Below are 23,735 nucleotides of genomic sequence, written 5' to 3' on the forward strand. Positions count from 1 at the left end.
GCATGAATCCGAGAAATGGACCCATTGTCACGTGGACCACTCATCTTCGCCATGGAAATTGTGGTTGTGGATTGGAAAATCAACCCGAGACTTTGGTGGGGTGCCGGGTTCGATTTCGATCCAGTGCTCCAGTGAGAAGGTCTGGATGAAAAGAAAGAGAAGATGGTGTTCGTGTCGGTGGAGGCAAGGCCACGAATTCACATTCCACTGACCACGGTACGCATCATTCGTTCCACACCCGAGAAAATGCCTCCTTTTTCTGTGTTCTCCAGCACAGATTTGCTGCTCACAAATCCGAGGGCGCGGGCGAGACCTCTGATTCCGGGACCGATGCTGCGGTGCGAATCTCAACGCTGGACGAGCGGCAGTGCTGCAAATTCATGCCGCTCGCCATGCCCGCCACGAAATCCTCGTCCAAGCTGCGCTCTTTCAAAAGGATTTCCAGGAACTCGATCAGCTCCTCGGCCTCCGGCCACAGCCACGACCTGGGCTCTGGCAAATCCGACGAGAATGCGGCCGATTGGATCAACTCGGCCGTCAAAGACCCTCTTGTGGAGATTGACCCAGTGACCATGGAGCAGCTACTTAAGAACAGGGGAGTAGATTCTTCGGCTGGGAGCACCACTCCAGTCGCGATTTCTCCGCAGCCTCTTTGGCAACTCTTTTCGTCGCCGGCGCCGCAAGGATTTGGGAGCGTTCTTTTGGCTTTGGGTGCTACCATTTTCGTCGCAAGCCTTGCTACCGTGGGTTACTTGATGAGAAATCACAGCCAGGGGATCGAGAAGGTCAATTCCTCCAAGGATGGTATTTTTTTCCAAGGAGGGAAATCGCTCGCAGTGGTGGACCCAGGATTGGATGATCCTTCTTATTTGAGTGATGAGGAGAGGAGGCTGGATTTGCTGAGCATTGTCGATGGTGGCGGGGATGGATCATCCGAAAGTGATGGTGTTGGCGACGCCTCCAGAGAAGAGATCTTTGCAACCCCGAGTGAATTGGAACCCGAGGGTGGTGAAATCTTCTTCAAAGAAAACACTGGCAAATTAGAGTTTGAAGATCTGAAAGTCCAGGAACCAGCGAGTTTTTCTGACGAGGTGACAACCAGTTCAGAAGACCATGAAGATCGCACTAGAGGCTTTGAGGGTTTTGAGGCTAGCGGATCAAAAGGTAGTAGCAAAGAAGAGATCGACTTGGAAGAAGATATGGTCACTCCTGAGGTGGTGGTAGCAGCTGCCATAGCAGCGACAGCCTCGCTAAGCAGAGAATTCCAAAGAGCCATCACGGAGAAAAGACAGGAAGCTCACGTCGAAAGCTTGGAGGAAATAGTCGTGGCTGAGATGGATGAATCGAGTGAGTCGAGTGAGTCGGAGGATGACGTGCTGACGAATGATATAGTTAGAGATGTTCTGGCGGACTTGGCTGCTCTGGAAGCGATGGAAAGAGAGAAAGCCGCCATGAATCGTGTCGGAAGCTTGGATGGAGCCAGAAACACTTGGGGAGATGACGAGTTGAAGGCAGTAGAAAAAGCTCGAGATGGTTTGGATGAAGTTACAAGCACCGCTTCAGAGTTGTATGGAAGCTCCAGAGTTGACGACAAAGTTCTGGCTCGACAGTCAATTAGAAGACAAGAAAAAGCGATTCCATCTTACAAATCAAATGATGGTGTTCAAACAGTTGACTACGGTGATACCCACAAAGGTTACGAAACAAAGCAAGGAGAAGAACTAAGAAGAATCCATAGCTCCGATGATTCACAAGAGAAGGTACTTTTAATTCCATCCTTGAATGAATTTTATTTTGTAACATGTGTTTCGTTCCAGGAAGTTCTTTCTTTGAAAGCTTATCCATCAGCTGATGTTGATGTGGAGGTGACTCAATTGATTCCCAACTTTACTTTTCACTCGGTTTTTACACAATCTTTTGCAGAAACTTAATCACACTCCTGGTCAACATTCTCGAGACAATATGGTATGGTGATTTTGAAATTTGGAATGCTGATTTTGATGTCATTACCAATTCCACCAGTGGATGACAAAATCAGAAAAAAATGATAATCAAATGGTTTGTTTATTTTGTTTATTTTATTTTCATTTTCTAAATATGTTAAATATCAGATTTACAAAGATTACAAAGAGGAGATCAAAAAAATTGTACAAGCTGTAGTTCCAGCAGTTGCAGTTGGAGCTGGTGCCATAAGCATGATTAATGGAGGTAATTTCATTTTCTTTTATTCTCTGTTGCTATTTTTTTTTTATTAGTTGATGCTGCACTAGAAATGGTGGGTTTTGCTGCAACTGCAAGCTTTGTATGGTATGATTTATTATGGGCTGAAACTAGGTAAGAAAAATTATAAGTACTAAAATAAATTTACATTTGTGGCTTTCTCATAGGCAAGATCTTTATAAGGACTTTCAAGGCATAAAAAATCACAAGGAGTTGCTTCAATTTTTAAGATCTAAAAAAATTGTTCAACCAAAGGTTTAGAAAAATTTATATTCATTATATAAGTTATCACCACGATAAAATTAATGTTAAAATTAAATTTATCATCATCATTTTGCCCTAAACTTGCAAGGAAGAAAGGTATACACCCCTATATGGAATATCCTCTATCATGCTCAAAATACTTATATCAAAAAATATTTATGCTCCAAAATGCTTTACAACAAGTGACCATGCATGCATTGAGTAGCCCCTTCACATAAAAAGAACCCATGACCTATAGCTTTAAAAATCTGTAGCCAAAGAAAGAAAATACCCAAGACAAGTAACTGTAGAAAGAGAGTGAAATAACAAAAAAACAAAAAGGATAAAAGTGTGGAATTTGAAGACAAAGGGAAAATTTAGTGGAAAACTCTATAGTTAAATTAAACCTTTGATCCAATAAAAAAAGGAGAAAGTGAAAGAAAAAGATTGAGATCAATACCATTTAGAAAAACTATGACCCAAACACAACTCCATATTAAAAACAAAGTGAAAGAACAAAGAAATACAAAAAAAGAAAAGAGCAAAGAGAATGAAGTTTTGCAAGTTTAAAACTTTTATGCAACACGTCTAAAATCACTAACCAAAGGAATCTCTTAAGTGTCATTGTGAAATCCTAGAACTTGCCATTTGAGATGGAATAAAACTCATATCAAATATCCATGATAAAGTACATGGTGCCCAGAGATGTACTTGAAAGTCACACATTAGTGCATAATAGATCACAATAAGGTGGATACATTGCCTTTATAGTTGGCCAAAGAAAGCCTCTTGTGAAAACTCTACTATAGCACCAAATGTTGGCAATAAGAGAAGATTATTGTCTTTTAGAGATAGTAATATATGCTTAACCTAGAGACTTGCAATAGCCTCCTCCACCAAGTCTGGTATAAACTCAGCCTCAAATAAAGAGGTCATACTCTCTAGAGAACTCTTCTACAAAAGAGAGGTATCTATAAGAAACTCCACAATGCTTTTCTTCACAATTTTCTGGTGCTCTGGCTGCTCCAAAGGTGATATAACTTCAATATGAGTACTCTAAAGCTCCTTTACTAGTTGTGGAAGCAAAATTATGCCTTGATCAATTGCTAACTCTGAATCCTTTATAGTGGGCATTTAGGGAATTTCTAAAATCTTTGCCATATCTTGCATTTGATTGGTCCCAAACACATTCTGAATATATGAATATATATTTGAGAATCCCATGCTAATGTTGTCCAGTAAGTGTGAAAGGAATCAATGTTGCTGCATTCCACCATCATAGTTTTTAACAACTGTGCAATAGAAAGAATCTATGACATAGGGGCATTCAATTGAATGTGTGATGGACCTGGAGGCTCTAGGATCGAGTCCTCCTCATTTCTCCAAGAATGCTTTGGTCTTGGGTAGTCATAAACTTCCAAGTCGGGCAAACTCTCATTGTAAAGAAGTTGTAGGAAAACCATAAATAGATCATCATATTATAAATGATTAAATTTTCCATTCTACTTTAATCACTTAACCACACTTCCAACCACTTGAAGGAGTTTCATTCACAATCTCCATAAATCCTCTTCCAGACTTAGGGACTTGCTAGCCCTGAAAATGGCATCCATACCACTCAACCTTTGCACTTGGTTCAAGTGCTTCATGTGCTTGATCCCATGATTGACACTTAAATGTACCACCAACATATCAACTTGTTACACTAAAACTATGCTCATTCACCTTTGTCACAATAGTGATCCAACACCATCTACATCATAATCCCATCTCTTGAAGACTGAGCCATCTGTCCATGAGTGATCATTACAAATCCACTTCTTATTATCTTTAGGATGCCTACAAACATGGGGAATAGCCTTCTCTAATATCCCTTTTTCAATCCTCATCAAGTCCCTTTCTGTTCACAGCCGTGTTTGCCAACACTGCCACTGAGTTAAAGCTTGAAGGCCTAACCATTACGTCCTATTGACCTCTAGGACTTCCTTGCAGTATGACCGCATCCTTGGTCATCATATAAGAGGACTACTCCTCTTCTTGTCCACAATTTAGGACTCTGGGATGACATTTTGAAACACCACGGCCCTACACGAGCCTCATGGGTACTCTTCCCACCATTCGCCTTTAGGTACCCTAGCTAGGTGACTAAAGCGAGGTTTCGATGAGCCACACCAGGTATCCAAGTAGGTAGTGCCACCTACACTTGGACTAAAAGCATTGATCATTCAATCTCCCAAAGGAGCTAGAGCCGACTCATGAACACTTTACCAAGCTACCCCACTTGTTTATCCATATTCACTTTAGCCTTAAACTTTCTAGTGGTTATATCATCACTCAACACGTGGGTATAGCCTTTTTGAACCACACTAGCCTTTCTTGGCCAAACAAATTCCACTAGAGTCCAACCCACACACTCTCCCTACTGTAATTTTGGAACCCCTTATAGCCCAGCCCCCACCCCCCCTGGGGGACGATCGCTTTGGGCTTTCACCCAATAGCTTGTATTAGTATTCGGACTCGGACTCGAACTCGAACTCGGACTCAAACTCGAGCTCGGACTCGGATTCAGACTCAGTCTCGGACTCAGACTTAGACTCAGATTCAGTCTCGATCTTGGTCTCGGTCTTGGTCTTGATTCCATCTTAGACTCCATCTCAAACTTTATCTTGGACTCCATATCAGACTCCATCTCAGGTCCATCTTGAACTATTTTGGACTTTATTTTGGACTCCATCTCAGACTCCATCTCGAATCCATCTCGGACTCTATCTTGGGTCCATCTCAAACTTTATCTCGAACTCCATCTCGGATTCCATCTCAGCCTCCATCTCAGGTCCATCTTGACACTTCCACATATCATGTGTTAGTCCTCTTGTGTCCCTTTTCCAGAGACTCACTTATTGCTTGCTTCATGCTTATTCTTTGAGCACTTTGTTAAGAGTTTCACTCCTGCTCTTGACTTTTCAAGTCAAAGCTTTTAATTCAAATATGTTATGCTCGTTTGTCTTCCACTTCAGGCATTACCACATGGCACCCTTTTGGCTCCACTTTTGGGGCTTTGGGATTTGTGTCTCATAAATACTTCTATGTCTCTATTATGCTCACCACCTTCTGCTCAACTTGAAGTCTTTGCCCACGCTTATTAAGAAGAGTTGCAAACCATTTTCCATTTGAGATGGTCATTGATCCCAAGTGCCAACATGTATCACAATCCATTATTTCATGCCAAGACTGACTAAAGATGACATAGTTTCAACTATGTGAAGCTTAGCAAATGTCTTAAGAATGATTGTTGTAGTAAATAACATCTCTATGCCTAGATGATTATAAAGTGTAAAGAAATTATGTTGCTCCCAGTACTAGAGTCCAAGAGTGCTCTATCAATCATTGTATAAGTGATCCCAATTAGTGTAAAAAAAGCACTTGGATCCAACTGAATTGGACAATCCACAAGCTGCACTTGTTCATTGGAAGGTGCTTGGGAAGCACTAGAGTTAGGCTAGAGTCTAGAGAACTAAACCAGTTACAACCAAGCCCTAAATGCATTAGAGTAAGTCACCAAGAGAAACATTGAGTTGGATTGCTTGAATTTACTCCAACAAATGTGTTAGGAGTGTGGCTTTGGTTTTCTAAGAAAAAGAAACACTCTAATGTAAATTTCTAGGCAAAACTTACCCTAGTTAAGAAGTACCAATTGGAATTGAAGATGCTGCTACAAATGCTCGAGAGAAGGGCAAATGCACCTCTATAAGTGGAGATGGTGGTGCTTGATCAAACTTAATAGTAGTTGGGATCTTTTTCTTCTTGCCACCAGTAATAGTTACAATGGTCTTCTCCATTATAGGTTCCACTCATTCAAAAGTTTTGCCACAATCTTGTAGTGGTGGGGCTTTGATGGCTTTTTGTTGCAATGCTACCTAGTAACCATCTACCTGAAAGCTTAAGTTGTCTGCAAAGGGCTATATTATAGCTTGTTGTTGCTTCCTGGGATGTTGTTTTGGGTGTAGCTTCCAACAATAATTGTAATGTGAGCAATAATGATGTGGCTTGCAAGAAGAGGCTTGTACCTTGAAAGCGTGGATTTCCTCCAAAAGCCACTCTTGCTACTATTGCTAGAGTATGAATTTTTGTTGCTGCTAGAGTAACACAACCTTGTATTGTTGAAGTTTTGACATGGCCGAGGAATACAAGAGTTTGCAGTTGGTGCCAATGATGGTGGGCGTCCTAGAGAGTATACATTATTGTAGTGGGAGACAGCCTAAACATTTTTGCCATACTAAAAACATTTAAATCACATCAAATCATTCTCAATCTCCATGATATGATCATATATATTGCTACATTTGGAATGGCATTACTTAGCCACCTTTTGTTGAATCTTTGGCTTGAGCCTAATCACATAAGTGGAGATAGCTAGATTCTCCTCCTTTGTCACCTCTTTTGCTTAACAAATCTTCTAATATTGCTTGAATCATGTCATGTAATCAAACACAAATTTATTACCATCTTGCTAAAAGAGGAAAAACTTATGAAACACTTGTTGTGGGCTCTTCTCCTTTCCCTGCTAATGATCTCATAAACTCTACACATTGTGCCACATTAGTCAAGATATAATTGGAGGTATAATATTGGGCAAAATTGTCTATATGATTCTATGGGAGAAACCTTGAAGTAGGATCAAACATAGGTAAATCTATAGTACATTAGAGAAAATGAATTTTTGGCTGCTCCATTCAATCCACTTTCAAAATTTGTAACTAATGAAGAAAACTTGCTATCTAAGATGCATTTCTAGAAATCTAGCTCATGCTACAACCAAGAGAATTGCCCTTAAGCTTGGAACAAAAGAATAGTTTGTGTCATAAACTCTAAAAAGTTATTCCTTGTTTGCACAGGTCATGAGCCGCAAATGCCTAGCAATGGCAAATGCCAAGTCATGCCACAAACCAAAGAAATGTTTAACTATAATATACCTCTACCTCAACTAGCATGTTTAGAATATGTCTTAAGCTCTAATAACCAACTGTAAATATGAAAATTACCTAGCTCTTGAAATAAATAAGAGTTATACACCAAGAAAACTTCAACACAAACAAGAGGAAATATGAAAATTGGAAAACTTGAGTTAGCTGCAATGAAAATGGGTGCTTATTAGAAAGCCCTTGACATACCCTAACTCTAAAAAAAAAAAATCTTGGAAAATTTAAGTAGAAAAGAGGCAAAAAAACTCTAAACTCCTCACAGACAACACAAAAAGAGAAATGATGTTAAATCTCTTAACATATTACTCATGAATAGGAATCAAAAGAAAAACAAGAATATCGTCTAAGAAAATCTTTATAAATTCATGTAAATAATAATCAAACACTTTCATTATCAATTGAGAAAATGTGGCTGGAACATTTGTCAATCCAAACAGTATAATTGTGAAGTCAAAATGGCTTAAGTTCATGTTAAACACTATTTTAGAGATAGATATATCATTTATCACAATTTAGTAATATCCACTCTTCATATTAATCTTGGTCACTAAGTTTGTTTAAGATATTATCCACACATGACATCAATATTTTATCCTTCATTATTTTTTTATTCAAGGTATAAAATTTGCATTTATGCATTATTCTTTTACACAAGCAAGATTGGTATGCTAAACAAAAACTTACTTAGCTGAATAAATCCAAACTTAAATAATTCTTTAACTTGTCTTTGTCTTTAAACCTTTATATAGCTTTAGCATAATCTACCTTGACATTTTGTAAAGCTTAATTTCTTTTATCTTATGCAAAATATACATGCCAGTTTGTTGGTCTTAAGTTCTTTGAGTAGATTTGTCTAGATTCACGAGCTTAAGCTCGCAAAAGTCTGGTTCTTTTTTAAAAGTTCTCAATTCATTTAATGCAAATCTTCATTGTGTAAAATTGATTTATTTTGTTCACATGGACACTAAGGAAAGGCCAAGAGTAGTGGAGTCACCTTAGAGGCAAATGGCCCAAAAGTAACACCAAGCTACTCTTTACACTTTACACTTGTTTAGTCCTTATGGAACATTGGACATTGCTCTGAAAGCCCATGAGTCATAAATTTATGAAAGACTTGGTGAACTTCTTTTCAAAGAATGGCAAGGGTAAGTGCTTCTATGGGATGGGAACGATATTTATATTTTAGGCATTGATTTATGGTGTACTTAGCCACGTTGTGCTCGAAGAAACCTCCACATAGCAATTATCCCCACCATTGCAACAGTGGCAACCAGGAGCTGGCCAAGTGCTACACCACGGTCTCCAACCATATCAGCAGCGGTGCCCCAAATCGCCCCAAGCAGCCTTCCGCTATAATTCGAGAGTTGAACGGCAATAGCAGCCCTGTCCGAGGATTTGTTTCCCAGGTTCTTGGAGAGAAGTGAGAGTGTGATGCTGGAAGCAGTGTTAAACCCAAGACAAACCACGAACCACTGTGCTGCGTAGGATGGAAAGTTCATGTGTCCACTGTTCCCTCCAAGCAGGATATAATTTGCAACAATCCCTGCCAAACCTAAAAAGCACCCAGCTGCCAGCCAAAGTCGATCCTGAATCTTGTGAGCCAATGCCGGCATTGTTGCCACAAGAAAAACTGTCCCCAATCCGATGAGTCCGATGAAGTTTCCTGCTTCGAACGCGTCGTAGCCGAATTTCTTCCATGAATATATTGGGATGGATGTTTCCCACGACCCGAGCTCGAAGAAGATAACGAACGCTGTGTAACTCATCAGGCAGGAGACAAATAATGGAGAAACGACAGCCCGATTGCACTGGAAAAATGAAGTTTAGAACCCAGCAACGCGAGCACACCTCAGTACCTCAAGATGGCTCATTTGAATTGAGACTTGATGATCGTCGGGCTGGAAAAAGAGCAGATAATTATGTTAAGAACGTTTATTCCAGCAAGCTCGGGCAATCCATACCTGTTGCTGAAGCTGGCTTGCTTCTCCAGGGCTTGAACTGACCTGGCCACGGTGCTGCTGGAAAAATGGGAGAAATGAAGTTTAAAAACCAGCAACACGAGCAAACCTCGGTACAACCGAAAAAGCATTAAAAACGTTTTTCCCGGCAAGAGGCTTCTGCCTCTTCAATCCATACCTGGCTTGCTTCTCCCTCAGCGCATTCGCATTGAGTGTCATATCTAGAGTCTCTTGAAATTCCCCTGACCTGGCCATGGTGCCGCTGGAAAGATAGAAACCAGCGAGCAAACCTCGGTACCTCAAGCTGGCTCATGCGAATTGAGCTGTCGGGCTAGAAAGAAAAAGCATTAAAAACCTCTTCAATCCATACCTGTTGCTGAAGCTGGCTTGCTTCTCGGGCCCCTTCTCCCTCAGCGCATTGGGATCGAGCGTCATATTTAGAATCCCTGACCTGACCACCAATACACACAGAGAATCAGTCATTGCTGAACGAAATTCACATCTAGATCCCTGCAAAACCTCTAGGCGACTGTCATGATGCTCATGAAGCTGGAGAAACGATGATAAGAATTAAAATGATTGACTAGAATTCAAACCTGGTCGGCAGTATCGGTCACGTCTTTGAACAGGACTTTTGTCAGCAACCAATAGATGCTCCAAACCACTGCCATAAACCAGCCGGGCAATGTGTTTTTGTTGAACAATGCTGTTTTCATGGGAATCCTTGCGAGAAATCCTCCGACGATTGGCCCCGGAACCATTCCCAGGGGCTGGGCGAGAATGAGCAGGCTTGTACACGTCGTTCGCCTCCGGACACCAACAATGCAAGGATCTGTGCAGTACCTCTTCAGAAAGAAGCACCCGGTCAAACCAATCCCATTTATCATCCGCCCCAGGAGAACGAGGTAAAGAACTCCAGTCCGATCAGCAATGATATGCCCAAGAATCAGGCAAGCCGATGATAAGTCGAGAGTTGGGCTGTATTTTCTCTTGAACTTGGGCAGCTTAGAAAGTGGAATCACCAAAATGAAGGAGACGAGAGTCACCACTCCCACCGTCAATCCGCTGAAAAGGGATTCTCCGCCCAAATGCTTAGTGTCTGATAGACAAACATTGTATTTTAAAGAAGTTCTGTCGTCAAAAATCACTTACATGATGTGGCGGTGGGCACGATGATGAAAAACGAGAGATTGAATAGGAAATTCGCTGAAAGAATTATGCATAGGGACATCAAAGGAGGGAACCGAAGCTCGTCCATTCCTGCTCTTCCTTGTGGTGGTGATTCTCGAGCTTGCCCTGTCTGAAGCTGGATCATTGTGATCGTCCCTAGCCAATGTAGTCAGCCTTATTTGTCTTTGGGTGTCTTCGTACTTCCATCTTTCTGTGATCTTCTGAATCTGTGGAGTTCTTGGGAGTTTCTTCTTGAGTTGCGGGGCAGCTTCTCCTTTCCTGCAACACGTTTTTTAGTGCGGTTACGGCTATATTCCCTCCTATGAATGAAGTGATTTATATCACAATCAATTTATTATTGGCAATTGGCAACTGCCCCAGGGGAGGTAAATACATCGAAACATATGTCTTTTCAGGTAAAAATATGAAAAAGACTTGGTGTAAAAAGTGAAATAGTGTGAGAAAGATTTGTGTTCATATGTTTTTTTTTTTTCATATATTGTCATGCATGGGCATACATTTTCATACATTTGCATATTTTTCCAGCTTAATGCCACCTATGGAATTGCAACTCAACTTCATTGCCACATTAGTAAGTAACATGGCCTTTTGAGGTAGCTCAAGGGTGGTTAAGAACTTTAAGAGGAGATACCATCTCCCATACCATGACAAATCACATACATGATGTGGCCGTGGGCACAATGATGAAGAATGAGAGACTGAATGGAAACTTCGCTGAAAAAATTATGCATAGGGACATTAAAGGAGGGAATTGAAGCTCGTCCATTCTTCCTTGGTGATTCTCGAGCTCACCCTGTCTGAAGCTGGATCATCATGATCATCCCATGTCCTTCATTGAGTGTAAAGGAAAAGGGAAAGGCCCCTTTTCTCTCCCTAGGTATGTCTTTGGGTGTCTTTGTACTTCCATCTTTTTGTGATCTTCTGAATCTCGGTGGAGTTGTTGGGGAGTTTCTCCTTGAGTTGCCAGGCAGCTTCTCCTTTCCTGCAACACGTTTTCAATACAGTTACGGCTATATTCCCTCAGCTATGAATGAAGTGACTTGTATCACAATCAATTTATTATTGGCAGTTGACAACTGCCCCAGGGGAGGTAAATACATCGAAACATATGTCTTTTCAGGTAAAAATATGAAAAAGACTTGGTGTAAAAAGTGAAATAGTGTGAGAAAGATTTGTGTTCATATGTTTGTTTTTTTCATATATTGTCATGCATGGGCATACATTTTCATACATTTGTATATTTTTCCAGCTTAGTGCCACCTATGGAATTACAACTCAACTTCATTACCACATTAGTAAGTAACATGGCCTTTTGAGGTAGTTCAAGGGTGGCAGTAATATTAACTAAGATCTATTCAGATTTGCTCATGCAATAATTGGTATAAACGAATGCTTGCTGATTTTGCTACATTTATTATGTTTTATTAATTGTTGTTATGGTTGGTTTTGATAGATTAAATGTTATTTCTTTTGAGTGATATATTTGCAAACATTTTACTTCCTCGTTGGTGATACTTTGTATTCTTTGAGCTATCTTTCATAAATTATTTAGCATGCTATTGTAACACACTGTACCTCTCTCCCCTTAAACCAAATGGGCCATTATTTGATAAGAGAACTTTTAATGACTATTTTATCCCTAGTGACAGTATATCCAAATTTTATATACTACACTCACCCCCCTTTTAGAGATATCAACATCTTCATTAACTATTGACTAACAAACCCTATTGAGCCAAGGGAAATTAACACCTCCATTTCTAATTGAATTTACTAATCCTTTCATTATATAAATCAGTTATTCTATATGAAGCAACTACTTGTATGGCAGTCTCATAGTGGATACTTTCGTCTGTGGATATTTCAATTTTAAGGGTAGGAATATACTTTATTTAAGGGTATATTATATTTTAAGTAGCCACTAATCAATGGGAATCGATCTTGTGCCATTTTCTTTAATATCACATATAGCACACTCTATCTCTCTCCTCTTAAACCAACTAAAAAAAGGGTAATTGCTTGATAAGAGCTCTTATTAGTGGTTATTTTATCCTCATTTATCCCCCAAGATTCTAAGGATCTATAGTGATAATATATCTAAATCTCATCTCATGATTATATACACTATAGCTATCTATAATCTTTGGTAATTAAGCTTTATCATTGAGTTTTCTTGATGATATATTTGCCATTTAATTTTGTTTGATAGTTAATCCTATGACTTTCACCTATATGATCTCAGTGGTTGGTTCTTATACTTTAATTTTGGTTTATTGGATGATAACTTACTTGGAATACTTTTATGTTCTAGCCTAAGATTTATTCATTGATAATTTAATCTTTAAGATATCATTGTCTTTGACTTTGATGTTGTTCATTTGTTAATTTTTGGGTTTGGGCTAGTATAAGTAGATTGGCTTTGGCACTTCCTGTATATGGTGACATCTTTAGTCATAGAGTAGCTATTATTGACTTGTTATATCACCTACTTTTTTCTCAATGTTCTTTATTTTGTTAAAAGGGCATGACCATATAAACAACTCTAATTACCTATTTATAAAGCTTACCAATAGGCTTGGTTTGTTTGCTCATGATGGTTAGAGCCTCTGGCTTCTCTCTTTTTGTCATTTGTAGATAGGGGTATATCATTTTTTAAAAGTTGGGTGACATTTACAATAGCAAGGGTGGCAAACTTTGTTAGTCATTTCCTTGTTGGTGACGGTTAGAAAAGTGTCTGTGTTGTAACACATTTGTGTTAGATAGAGAGGTTGCCTCTTAACTTATTTAAGTTGGTGCATTTCTCAGAAATTGTGAACACTATAAACTTTTTTTGGAGTTATTTCCTTGATGGTGATCTAAATTAAAGTATGCATCGATGAGGATGTTGATCTTCCCTAAGGGGGGGAAAGTGATGCCAATGTGACTATGTGTATTAAAAGTTATCTGTAGGCTAGTCATTTCAGATATTCTTTCCTTACTGCTATGACAGTATAAGGTTAGTATTGTTGAACACTTTTCAGTCTCCAGTTAAGCTGATTGAGAAACTAATCTTTGCATGTGCACTTGGCTAGAAAAGAAAAAGGACAGAATTCCTAATTGTTATTAGTCAAGCACACTTGACTTTTTTAGGAAAACTCATTTGTTGGCTGAAACACAATAAATGAACTATGCATATGAACATTTTTCTGATAGTCAAGATTACGACCTTAACACTCAAGGTTACAATCTTGACAGTCAAGACTCAGAAAGAAGTGGTGGTTGCCACTATATAGGAGTAATTAAGAGGGAGAGTTAGCACTCAATCCCTATCCCTATGTACTCTAGTTTATCACCAATGCAATTTGGAATATTTTAGTGATGTCATACCTATCATTACTCATGACCACTTGTATAAGCCTTCTTAGGGATTGAAAGTCTTAAGTTAGTTTTTAATTGATTCATGTGTTAGATAGCTTGTTCTAGGGTGAGAATTACTGTACTAATGCAAGATCAATGACATCAGGTTTTTTGCAACCATAGTAGCAAACCATCATAGCTAGTTCTTCACAAAATTCATTCTTGCTCTTGCAACAAAACTATAACTTGACTTCACCAAATTTTTTTTAGTTTTCACTGACAACTATAGTGGAATAAGAAACATTGCAAAAAGAGCTGAAATCCAAGTAAAAAACACCAAGAAACACACTAAAGAAAAGAAAAAGGGATGAAGATGGTGAGATTGTGAAAATTTCAATGAAATTCAATAAAAAGAGGATTATCTAATTCAATTGAAGATGGTAGAAAACCATTACACAAGCCTCCACTGAAATTAACACAGTTACAACTGACATTCAAGAACACTTAAGACTAAGGGATTCAAGATAGTTTTTTAAAGATATAAGAAAATTTTTCCTAACACTTAAGAATGTTTTCTTGAGAGTCAAGAAAATCAATGATAGCGAATGAAGCAACATGATTGTCCTTTTGGAGACTGAACATGTACTAGGTACAAGGATTATCTTTTTTGTGGTTTCCAGAATTGCATCAACCTATACACCAAGTGTTACCTGAAGAGGAGATGTGTTTATTGCATAGCCAAGAAAATTACTTTGAAGATAAAAGACAAAGAGGAAACTAGCAAAGTATCAAAGAAAAAAGAAAACTAAGAAGGATGGAAGTATGCACAAGCAAGAGTATATCTGGTTTGACCACTTTGTAACAGTCTAAAGACTGACGTGAGTAAACTAAGGTCATATTTTCTATCACACTTTTATCAATTTATTAGGAACACATAAACAAGAAATTTTTTTACCAATTACTTTATTTTTCGATAACCAACTTTCTTGAGTACTAGCAGCAACCAAAAACAAGACTGTTGAACAACAATACTATCAACTCCTTGCTAGATAAAGAAATCCCAACACTAAAAAAAACACAATGATTTTACTTCGATTACTGCAAGGACCAATCAGTGACACACTTCTAACAACAACATTTACCTGAGTTCACGACTATGCACATTTATCACAAATATGACTTTGGGTATCGAAAGTTATTTATTGGCCAGTCCTTATAAACATTCTTTTCTTACTGCCACGATGGCAAGAGGTTAGTATTGCTAGACCCTTTATCAGTCCCTCTTATACTAATAGAGTTAACTAGGCATTTCGAGTGTATTTAGACCGGACAAGCATAAGGACAAAATTCCTACGTACTATTAACTAAACATACTTAGCTCAGTAAGGAGTTCCTATTTTATTATGTCTTGCATTGGCTAGTGACGAGCCCGGGTAGGTTTTGAGCTCATGAGTTGAGCCCACGACTTCTCAAACACAAGGAAAACATTGGTTCGTCCCGAACCAACATCTTTTCATTTTTCAAATTTTGATTTAATCTATATTTCCAAGTAAATTTGATCAATAAAATACAAATATAAATATAAATCCGAACACCAAAAGTGATCTAGAAACACTTCTCAAGCTCTGCAATTGTAAGGCTTGCTTGATGGATGTGATGGTCGACCTTAGGATCTTGGTTTAGCTCCTGCATAAAAATGTAATAAATGTGCTTGCAAGCTAAATATACCTTTCCCTTGTTCTCCCTTTGTGTAAAATCTACATAGGTACAGGACGGATTTTCGCAGATTCTGATAGTGTAGCTCATACCCTTTGACGACTTAGTCACAACAACAAACTCCTTAGCCACAGCACTGATGTAGTTTATCCTTGTGATTGTGCATTTCAATGCCTTTGCCAACTTAATCTTCTCTTATGCACTTTTTGAAATAGAAGACCTATATTGTACAGCCTTCCCATTTTTAATTGGTTGTGTATGCTGGTCTAGTGGCATAGCAGTATCAATAGCAACATTTGAGGAAGTCTTTAGCTTGAAACCAACTCTCTCTAGACTTTCAATCTCTTCTTTCAAAAGATTGCAGCTTCGCTCAACTGGCCACTCCTCTGGCATAGAATTTGGTTTTGAGATAATTGAGCTGTGGATCCGGTTTGTATGAATAACATCAGTCCCACAACAGTAAATCCAACTTGACTGGCGGGCTTTTACCCCTAGATCTCAACAGCCCTAGAAACATGGTATTGCTGAAGAACTTGAACTTGAGTCAGTCCCACAACAGTAAATCCAACTTGACTGGCGGGCTTTTACCCCTAGATCTCAACAGCCCTAGAAACATGGTATTGCTGAAGAACTTGAACTTGAGTGTAAGCTCTTGAGTTTGGACTTCCCAGGAGGTCACCCAACCCAGTACTATTCAAGCCCAAGGACGCTTAACCCCAAGTATCCCAAGACCCTTAACCGATTGGAAAAGGGGGTGCACTCTTTTTCATGGGCCCTTTCCCTCTATATTTGAACCCCATGGATCGTCTCTTAAGTCGTTCCCTTTGGTTGCTTACATTGAGCGCACAAATGCAAGACACTGACCTCAACTCCCAATCATTCCAAAGCAACACGCATTACTCTTGGTACTGACTCTTCGAATTGCCCAATTGATACAAGAAACTAGCTCACAAGCAATAATCTTCTCAACCTCTAGCACTGGATTTATTTGTGTAACAATTGGCACTTCCTCCACTCCATGTTCCTTAGTTCTTCTCCGGTGTTATGGAACAGAATGGTAGTCAAACTCTGGACAGTGAGAGCTAGAAGGAGTGATGTTGGGCCTATCAAATGTCTATCGATGCTTCAAACGGGCTGTCCTCATGTCCCCAAGTGGTTCATAACTTAATTCCATAAGAGTTCCAGTAATAACTTCCCCCACCATCTTAGATATTGATCCTGCTGCTTGTGTTGTTCTTCTACCAACCCGCTCTCGAAGCTTGTCTAAGTTTGGACTTGTACCAGCAAACCTTGCTTCCTGTGCAGCCAAAGCTTTTGATGACTGCTCAAGAGATCTAGTGAGGTTGGAGAGTGTAGCTTTATAGAGGGACACTTTTCCTTTCCTTGCTTCGGAAGCTCTTCAACTCCAATGTTTGCTTTTAGAAAGATTAATTGTTGGTGTAAGTGCAATGTCATCAAGTGGTTGATCCTAGGAAAAATGCAACATTTGAATGTGACAAAAAAAGAAAATGAGAGAAAACTTACATGGAGAATTTAATAGCCCCACTGAAACATTTGAACTTCCCACCATGCAAGCTAACACTCCATTTGTGGAAGGTGTTCAATTGGCACTTTGTCTCCTTCATGCCACCATATGCGCATCTTATTTGCTTTTGCCTCGTGCTCCTCTTTAGTTGGTGCATCCATCCATTCTTGACAAAGCTGCTTGAACTCATGATGGAAGCTAGACTTGATGCATCGGCAATGTTCAACGCTCTTTGCCTAATGAAACTCACAACTCTTCTCTCTACCTTGTAATGGCTGACTTTTATCACCTCCAAATACTTGTCATATAGCCAACTAGTTAGCACCAGTAGCATCTGCCATGAAACCATAGAAGTTGGGTTTCTTCCCGGTTCGCTGTTCAACAACCTCGGATATACATGTCCAAAAAATGGTTTGTGCTTGGAAATCTTGAACCTTAAATTCAGCTATAGCTATAGTCAAGTTGCACTGCAACCTATAGAAGGAATGGTTATAATGTAAATCGGTATGGATCCTTAAAAAATGAATAACCACTTACTTGTGATCATAAACATGAGCTCCCATTGTTGACCAACCTGAAATTCGTTCCATATAGTCGAAATGGATCCAGGAATTAGCCAAGTCCCCGTCTCTGTCCATATCCATTCGTTGTACAAGGTCCACACCAAAAGCAGGACCAAGGGTGGACATTTTAAAGATGAAAGGGTGTTGACTGTTCGAAGTCACTTGGCCAATGAACAAACTCCCATGAATAAATTTATAGAGACATTTTCTTTTGAACTCTAAAATCGCATCCAATCCAGATTGAAACTTTCCATCTCGCCCTTCTCGCATCCAATTCTTTATTTTGCTATAAAAAAGAGTGTTTCTAGTGATAAAGCAGAGTTAAGTATTAACTTATACTTGTTTAAATTTGTCATGGGATCCATATTTCGAAGCAGGTCCTTCAAGTTGTTCTCCATGAACTCTTTTTTGCCATTAGCTTGTAGCAACATGTCCACCACATAGTCCTTTAATACAGACTGTTGAACACACTTTGGAGTTGCGGCACTTTTCTTCCTAGCCTCTGTAGTAACAATAGCCTTCAAATTGCAAAAAGAATCACGACAAATTCCTTCCTCTATTGCATATTGGTGGTATCCAACATGTACTGAAAATAATACATTTTTGCATCGCAACATGCTTGACAAATAGGTGTTGCCCCACATTTGCGACATCTAAACCCTATAGCAACCTTATCACGCTTAGGGGGATTGATTGCTGAGCCTTCAAAAAAACACTTATTCTTGCCATGATCAGAAATGCATTTCTCATTGACACATTGAAGCTGTCCACCACAATGGACTATGGACACAGATCCATCGAAATGGGAGAAGTGGGTCGTCTTTACTCTGCACCAATTATGTGGATCAAGACGCGTCTCCATGCCCCTCTTCCTGCTTGACAAACTAGCCGGTGGAAATTCGAAAAATATATTTCTATTATAGGAAGACGAAAGCTCCTCACCTCTCATGTACTAGAACTCCTTTAATTCCAATCATAATGATCGAGATTGTCAAAATGCCTTATCCACTGCTTCAAAAACTAGTCCAAAAGGAACACACCTACTTGTATGGGAAGCTCATCTTCTTCACTTTCATCACTAGAGAGAATAACAACTTCATCCTTCACTCTTTGCATAGTTGGTTGTGAAACTGATGCACTCTCCTTTGCTCGTTTTGGAGATCCTATAATTAGAATCTCCTGACCTGTACATTTATCAAGATCCCACTGAATCCTATTCTTTCCCACACCACTATCGAAAAGAATGGATTTTTCTATTTGATTACCCTTATCCCGACATACATTCTCCAAACTAACTGATCTCGGTTTCAACTTGAATCTTCTGCAAAGGAAGCTCTCTCCTATAACATTCTTAGAGAAAACAATTAGAGGCTCTTGATCGAACTTCAAGTAGAATTCTCTCATATCTTCCCCTTGCTCAAGCACTTAGAAAAAATTTGGGGAGAAACTGACAAGAAAGAACAAAGATATTCTTCTGTATTGTGAGCTTTAATTAGCTATGTCCTTGCAAAGGACAAGTTAAAGATTTTAACAAAATATACAACTGTTTAGAATCTAGAGATATATGAAAATGTTAAAGAGCCACCTATATTAATTGTATAATTGATTGTGAGAGGAATAATACTGTTGAACTCGGAAAAGGTTGGTTTGCGCATGAACCAACCTTTTCGAGCTGAGAGGCGCCGATTAATTACAAGAGTTGTAATATTAATTGTTTGTTCTCCCTCTCATCTCTATGCTCTTTTCCTTTCAAAAGTGAGACTCACGCTCATAACCCCATTCATTTCAACAGTATTATTCCTTTCACAATCAATTATACAATTAATATCTAAAGCATTGAATGATTGTCTCATTGGAAAGAACACGTGAAATCTATATTCATAGTTATAAATATATCCAGGTACTATTAAAAAATTGATCGTGACCGTTGATCGTGACCATTGATCATGACCGTTAATTTTTAGGGTTTTACTGCTAGGGTTTGAGCAAGGAAGGGTGAGAGAAAAACGCTTGAATGCTTCAAGATGCTTCTCAATCAAAATGCTAGATGCTCTTCAAGACACTAGAAAGACACTCCTCAATCAAGGTATGCCTCTCTTTGCTGCTTTTCCATCTCCCCATCTTTTGCTCCTAGCTCGCAAGTAACTTGCGCCTTACGGCTGCTTCGTGCTGGAATGATCGGTTCAGCAGCAAACTGATTTTCCCAGCACATCAAATTCTGGGTTTTTTTTTTCTCTTGTCATTCCATTGGCGCTGAGAAGATCGGTTCGGTGACGAACTGATCTTCCTAGTGCCAAGGGAACTTCTTCTTTTCTTTTCTTTTTTTTTCCCTTGGTGCTGAGAAGATCAGTTCGGCGACGAACCAATCTTCCTAGTGCCAAGGGAACTACTTCATGGTTTTTTTAATGTTTACTCAAGTTTATTTGTCATTTTCATGCAGATATATAAATCATGCCACAACAGAAGAAGCGTGCCGGTCAACCTCAATGGACCCGTTCTCCAGGAAAACGACTAGATCGTTGTGCTAGATTCACTAGAGACACCTCACAAGTTCAAAGCGCTACTTTGGAGGAAGACCATGGTGGGAGCAGTGGTGTCCAGATCCAAGTAATGGTTGATCCTGATCCAAGTGTTAGCATGCAAGAGCTAGATGGTTCTAGAGAGCGTGGAAATGCAGAAGCTAGCTATAGCACAAGAGAGGCTGCTGGTGGTAGTGCCATAGGTGGTGGTGTGGAACTTGGTGGCAGAAATGAGGCACCAGGTGCTATAGGTGGTGGGGCAGATATTGGTGGTGGAAATGGTGGACATGCTGCTGCTCCTGAAGGTCATAGAAATGAGGTGGTAACTATGCTAGAGGCTGACACGATCTTGAATGAGCGAGTATGCGAGACTATTGTCCAGGCTCAAGAACGAACTATCAGCAGGGTGTTAGGTGAAATGGCTTGGAAAGGATCCCAACATCTTGAGATTCCACTTTGCCGTCTTAAGCAGAGTCATTGGGTGCGCTCAGCCCACGACCTCAACATGGCTATTATACCTCTTTCACAGAGGTTGGATTCAAGCACACTGCTAGATCATTTATTGTGTCGTCATCATTCCCCGGAACAAATCGCATAGACATAGTTACTCATGAGATTGAGCAGACTTGGGATCAAATATGGCAAAGGAAATCTTAGGAGTTTGATACTTTGATGGCATGCCATAAGGAGACACAAGCCTTTGTAGGCCGGATGTTCTTCATTATTGATGGAAACCACTGGTGGCTTGCGTTTTGGAGGTGTATCCAAGAGAAGTTCCAGGACAATGACAAACGACATATTTGTGTTCCAATAACACTTGTGGAGCCACAAGATCGAAACCAAGCTGTGAGGCTTAACTTGGCATGTCACAAAATCAACATGTAAGAATCTTTTACTTGTAACCTTTGTTCTCACCAACTATGTTACAGGCTTAATCAGTTTGCTTTCCAAGCACATACCTTGGTCCATGATATCGAGCACTTTCAATATGTTGGCATGCTTTCTCTTGACGAAATCTAAATGTTGTATAGTCGTGAAGTTATGGAAGCGGTTCAAGCAAAGCTTGTAGCACGTAAAGGGCAAGAGTTGCTTACTTGGTATTAGGTGCCTATGGATTTTTTGGTTGCAGTCTGGGCAAAGGTATCCTTTTCTTGCATGAACTTGTGTTTTCTACACACAAGTTTTTCTTTTAGCCAATTGTCAAGGCAAAGCAAAACTCATATTTGAAGATTACGCACGTGATGGATGAGGTGCAAAAGAATCTTGAACTGTGACAAATTGAGCAGCGCATTTTGAACTCAAAAAAATCAAAGGTGAAGAAGCTACTTGCAATTGCAGACATTCGCCGTGATAAAGATTGGTTGGATTGCATTGTAGAGATATGCTCTCGTGGCAGTAAGTTAATCCCTTTTATCTTTCTCATTCCACTTTGAAATCCTTGTCCTTGCAGGAAATGGTAAAGCACCTGAAGAATTAATCTATAACATCACAAAAAGCAAGCTCTCCTTCAACAAACAAACCTCTTGCTTGGAACTCCTCACACTTGACATCGTAACAATGATAAAAAGTTGGAGAGCAAACTTGAGAATGTGATGAAGGAGAAACTCTATATCACTCAGAGTATTGCAGCTGTTGAGAAGCTACTTCAAGTATAGGATACAAAGTTCCTTACTAGTGCCCGCACCGGCATAACATTTCCAGAATATGTCTGAGCTTCCCTTTAAGAGCTTGGGGATGGATGGCTTCCTGATGGCAGCTCAAACTCTATAGATTTCAAGAATTAGCCGGGCCAACCATTTTTCTCACGCTGCATGGCATATAAGTATATTGCAAGAAATTGACTTGTTTATTTAATCATGGCTCTTTTGTAGGTATTTAAATCATTGCCCAGGTGCTCTAGTGTACACAACAAGTGTTTTTCTCAAGCTCTTAACTGGTGGGAAGAAACTTAGCATATATGAGCTAGAGTTCTAGTGTTCCATTGCGCGGGAGCAAGAACTTTGTCCATAGTACTTGGAGTTGTGGAGGCAAATGCCATTGTCACCTTTTGAGCTTGATCTCTACCTCGAGTGTCATCTAGGTTTGATGAGTAAAATTTCCCAGTAGTAACTTATGTTTCTACTTTATTGTAGAGGCACTTTTGGAGGGAGTGGAGATGCCTCAAGACAGGGACGAGATTCATATTGAGCAGACCGAAGACGAATGAGTGGAGAACCCAGCTGAAAACTCTCCTGCCCCATCTCATCCTATAGCAATTGCTCATTCCCTAGATCCTATTGCCTCTACTCGTCCAGCCCCAACTGCTCAAAATGTACGAAGGTAGCTCCATAGTGAGGACGTCCAAGAGAGTAAGAATTTGATTTCCAATGACTTGCTTATTGTAATTTGGTTGTAGATGTCGGAGAGACCAGCCAACACTCTATACGTCGATGTACAAATGCATTCTTTCCATCCCTCCCCACTACTATAGAGGATGACCTCCAAGAGTTATTTTCATCGGCTTCACATAAACATGTATGAAAAATAACATGTATTAACTTTAATATTTCCTGGTTTTAAACACTATTCAAGTTCGCCTTCTTTCTCCTACGGGAAGTGTTGGCAACGTGGAAATAGTTATTGAGGACTACTTTCAACTTTCCAACAACGTGAGTTAAGAGTCTTCTATGTTCCATCGATGGATGCGAGGATTGGGAATGAACAATACTTTTGGCATCGACCTCGCATTCTTCAATCTATCTAATGGGTTACCACCTTTACAAGGTGACACTCCATTCTGGAACATCCTTCGACCGGACCATATTTCTCAAGTGGTGGATGTGGCATCCAAGGTGTTGCAATACGAGGGCATTATGATAGTCATTCTTCCCCGTTCTTTATTTTGGGGAGGTCTTCTTGCAACGATGGTGGAGAATGATGACTCTAGATTGGTTGAGTTTGCATTAGACTGCCTACTCTCAAACATCCCAGTCGAAACAAAAGGAGCAAGTGGCTGAATCCAAAAGGTTTGCATTTCCTTATTTTTCATATCTTAAATTGATTGCCTCTTTTCCTTGTAGGTTTTAGCATGGAACTACCATGCTCTCTACTGCTACTCTTGCCATCACAGTATTACACGAGTTGATGAGCGTGCAAGTTTGGCATTGCCAGGATATGATAGCTCAACAGATATCATCCCAAATGTCATTAATGAGGACCATCATATAAAGTTCCTTGGTTATCGACACTGTTCACCAAAGGCCATGCAAATCCTCTTAGAGTTGTTTTGTCCTCCTAAGAGGATTATGCTTGATGCTACAACAGGTTTTGGTTTGATGGTGCTAGCGGCTAAAGAGACTGAACATGCAGGTTTTGCACTAGAGAAGGAGAGTGCATTTGAAAGTGTTCTTGGGACATTGCATAACAGGTGATAATAAAGTATAAATTTTTCCTTATAGTAATTCCATCATGGTTGTGTATATTAGGTGGATCAATGATGTGGG

At 39.6% G+C, this 23,735-nt stretch overlaps 3 protein-coding genes across 4 annotated transcripts; 1 reads left to right on the forward strand and 2 right to left on the reverse strand.

Moving 5' to 3' along the window:
- The first annotated feature begins 30 nt into the window (after nucleotides 1–30).
- Nucleotides 31–2,549, forward strand: LOC9644407. 2 transcript variants are annotated; one of them, XM_002984325.2, is made up of 8 exons: nucleotides 31–216; nucleotides 273–1,760; nucleotides 1,818–1,865; nucleotides 1,924–1,965; nucleotides 2,023–2,058; nucleotides 2,112–2,208; nucleotides 2,256–2,334; nucleotides 2,388–2,549. In XM_002984325.2, the coding sequence occupies exons 1-8, from the start codon at nucleotides 163–165 to the stop codon at nucleotides 2,479–2,481; spliced, it is 1,938 nt and encodes a 645-aa protein (XP_002984371.1). In that variant the 5' UTR covers nucleotides 31–162; the 3' UTR covers nucleotides 2,482–2,549. The 2 variants fall into 2 exon arrangements, with proteins under 2 accessions (XP_002984371.1, XP_024545312.1); XM_024689544.1 differs by having other exon boundaries at nucleotides 158–216; nucleotides 278–1,760.
- A 6,101-nt stretch (nucleotides 2,550–8,650) lies between these two features.
- On the reverse strand, nucleotides 8,651–9,211 carry LOC112351489 (uncharacterized MFS-type transporter C330.07c-like). Its single transcript, XM_024689477.1, has one exon. It carries the CDS (start codon nucleotides 9,209–9,211, stop codon nucleotides 8,651–8,653), a length of 561 nt encoding a protein of 186 aa, XP_024545245.1.
- A 90-nt stretch (nucleotides 9,212–9,301) lies between these two features.
- On the reverse strand, nucleotides 9,302–10,642 carry LOC9644086 (uncharacterized MFS-type transporter C330.07c). Its single transcript, XM_024689546.1, has 7 exons — nucleotides 10,556–10,642; nucleotides 10,000–10,502; nucleotides 9,923–9,952; nucleotides 9,774–9,854; nucleotides 9,582–9,734; nucleotides 9,407–9,463; nucleotides 9,302–9,327 (listed from the first exon to the last, which is right to left on the reverse strand). Exons 1-7 carry the CDS (start codon nucleotides 10,632–10,634, stop codon nucleotides 9,313–9,315), a joined length of 918 nt encoding a protein of 305 aa, XP_024545314.1. The 5' UTR covers nucleotides 10,635–10,642; the 3' UTR covers nucleotides 9,302–9,312.
- Between the last annotated feature and the right edge of the window lie 13,093 nt (nucleotides 10,643–23,735).

Source organism: Selaginella moellendorffii, unplaced genomic scaffold (assembly GCF_000143415.4).
Source record: "Selaginella moellendorffii unplaced genomic scaffold, v1.0 SELMOscaffold_62, whole genome shotgun sequence".
Taxonomy (NCBI): Eukaryota; Viridiplantae; Streptophyta; class Lycopodiopsida; order Selaginellales; family Selaginellaceae; genus Selaginella; species Selaginella moellendorffii.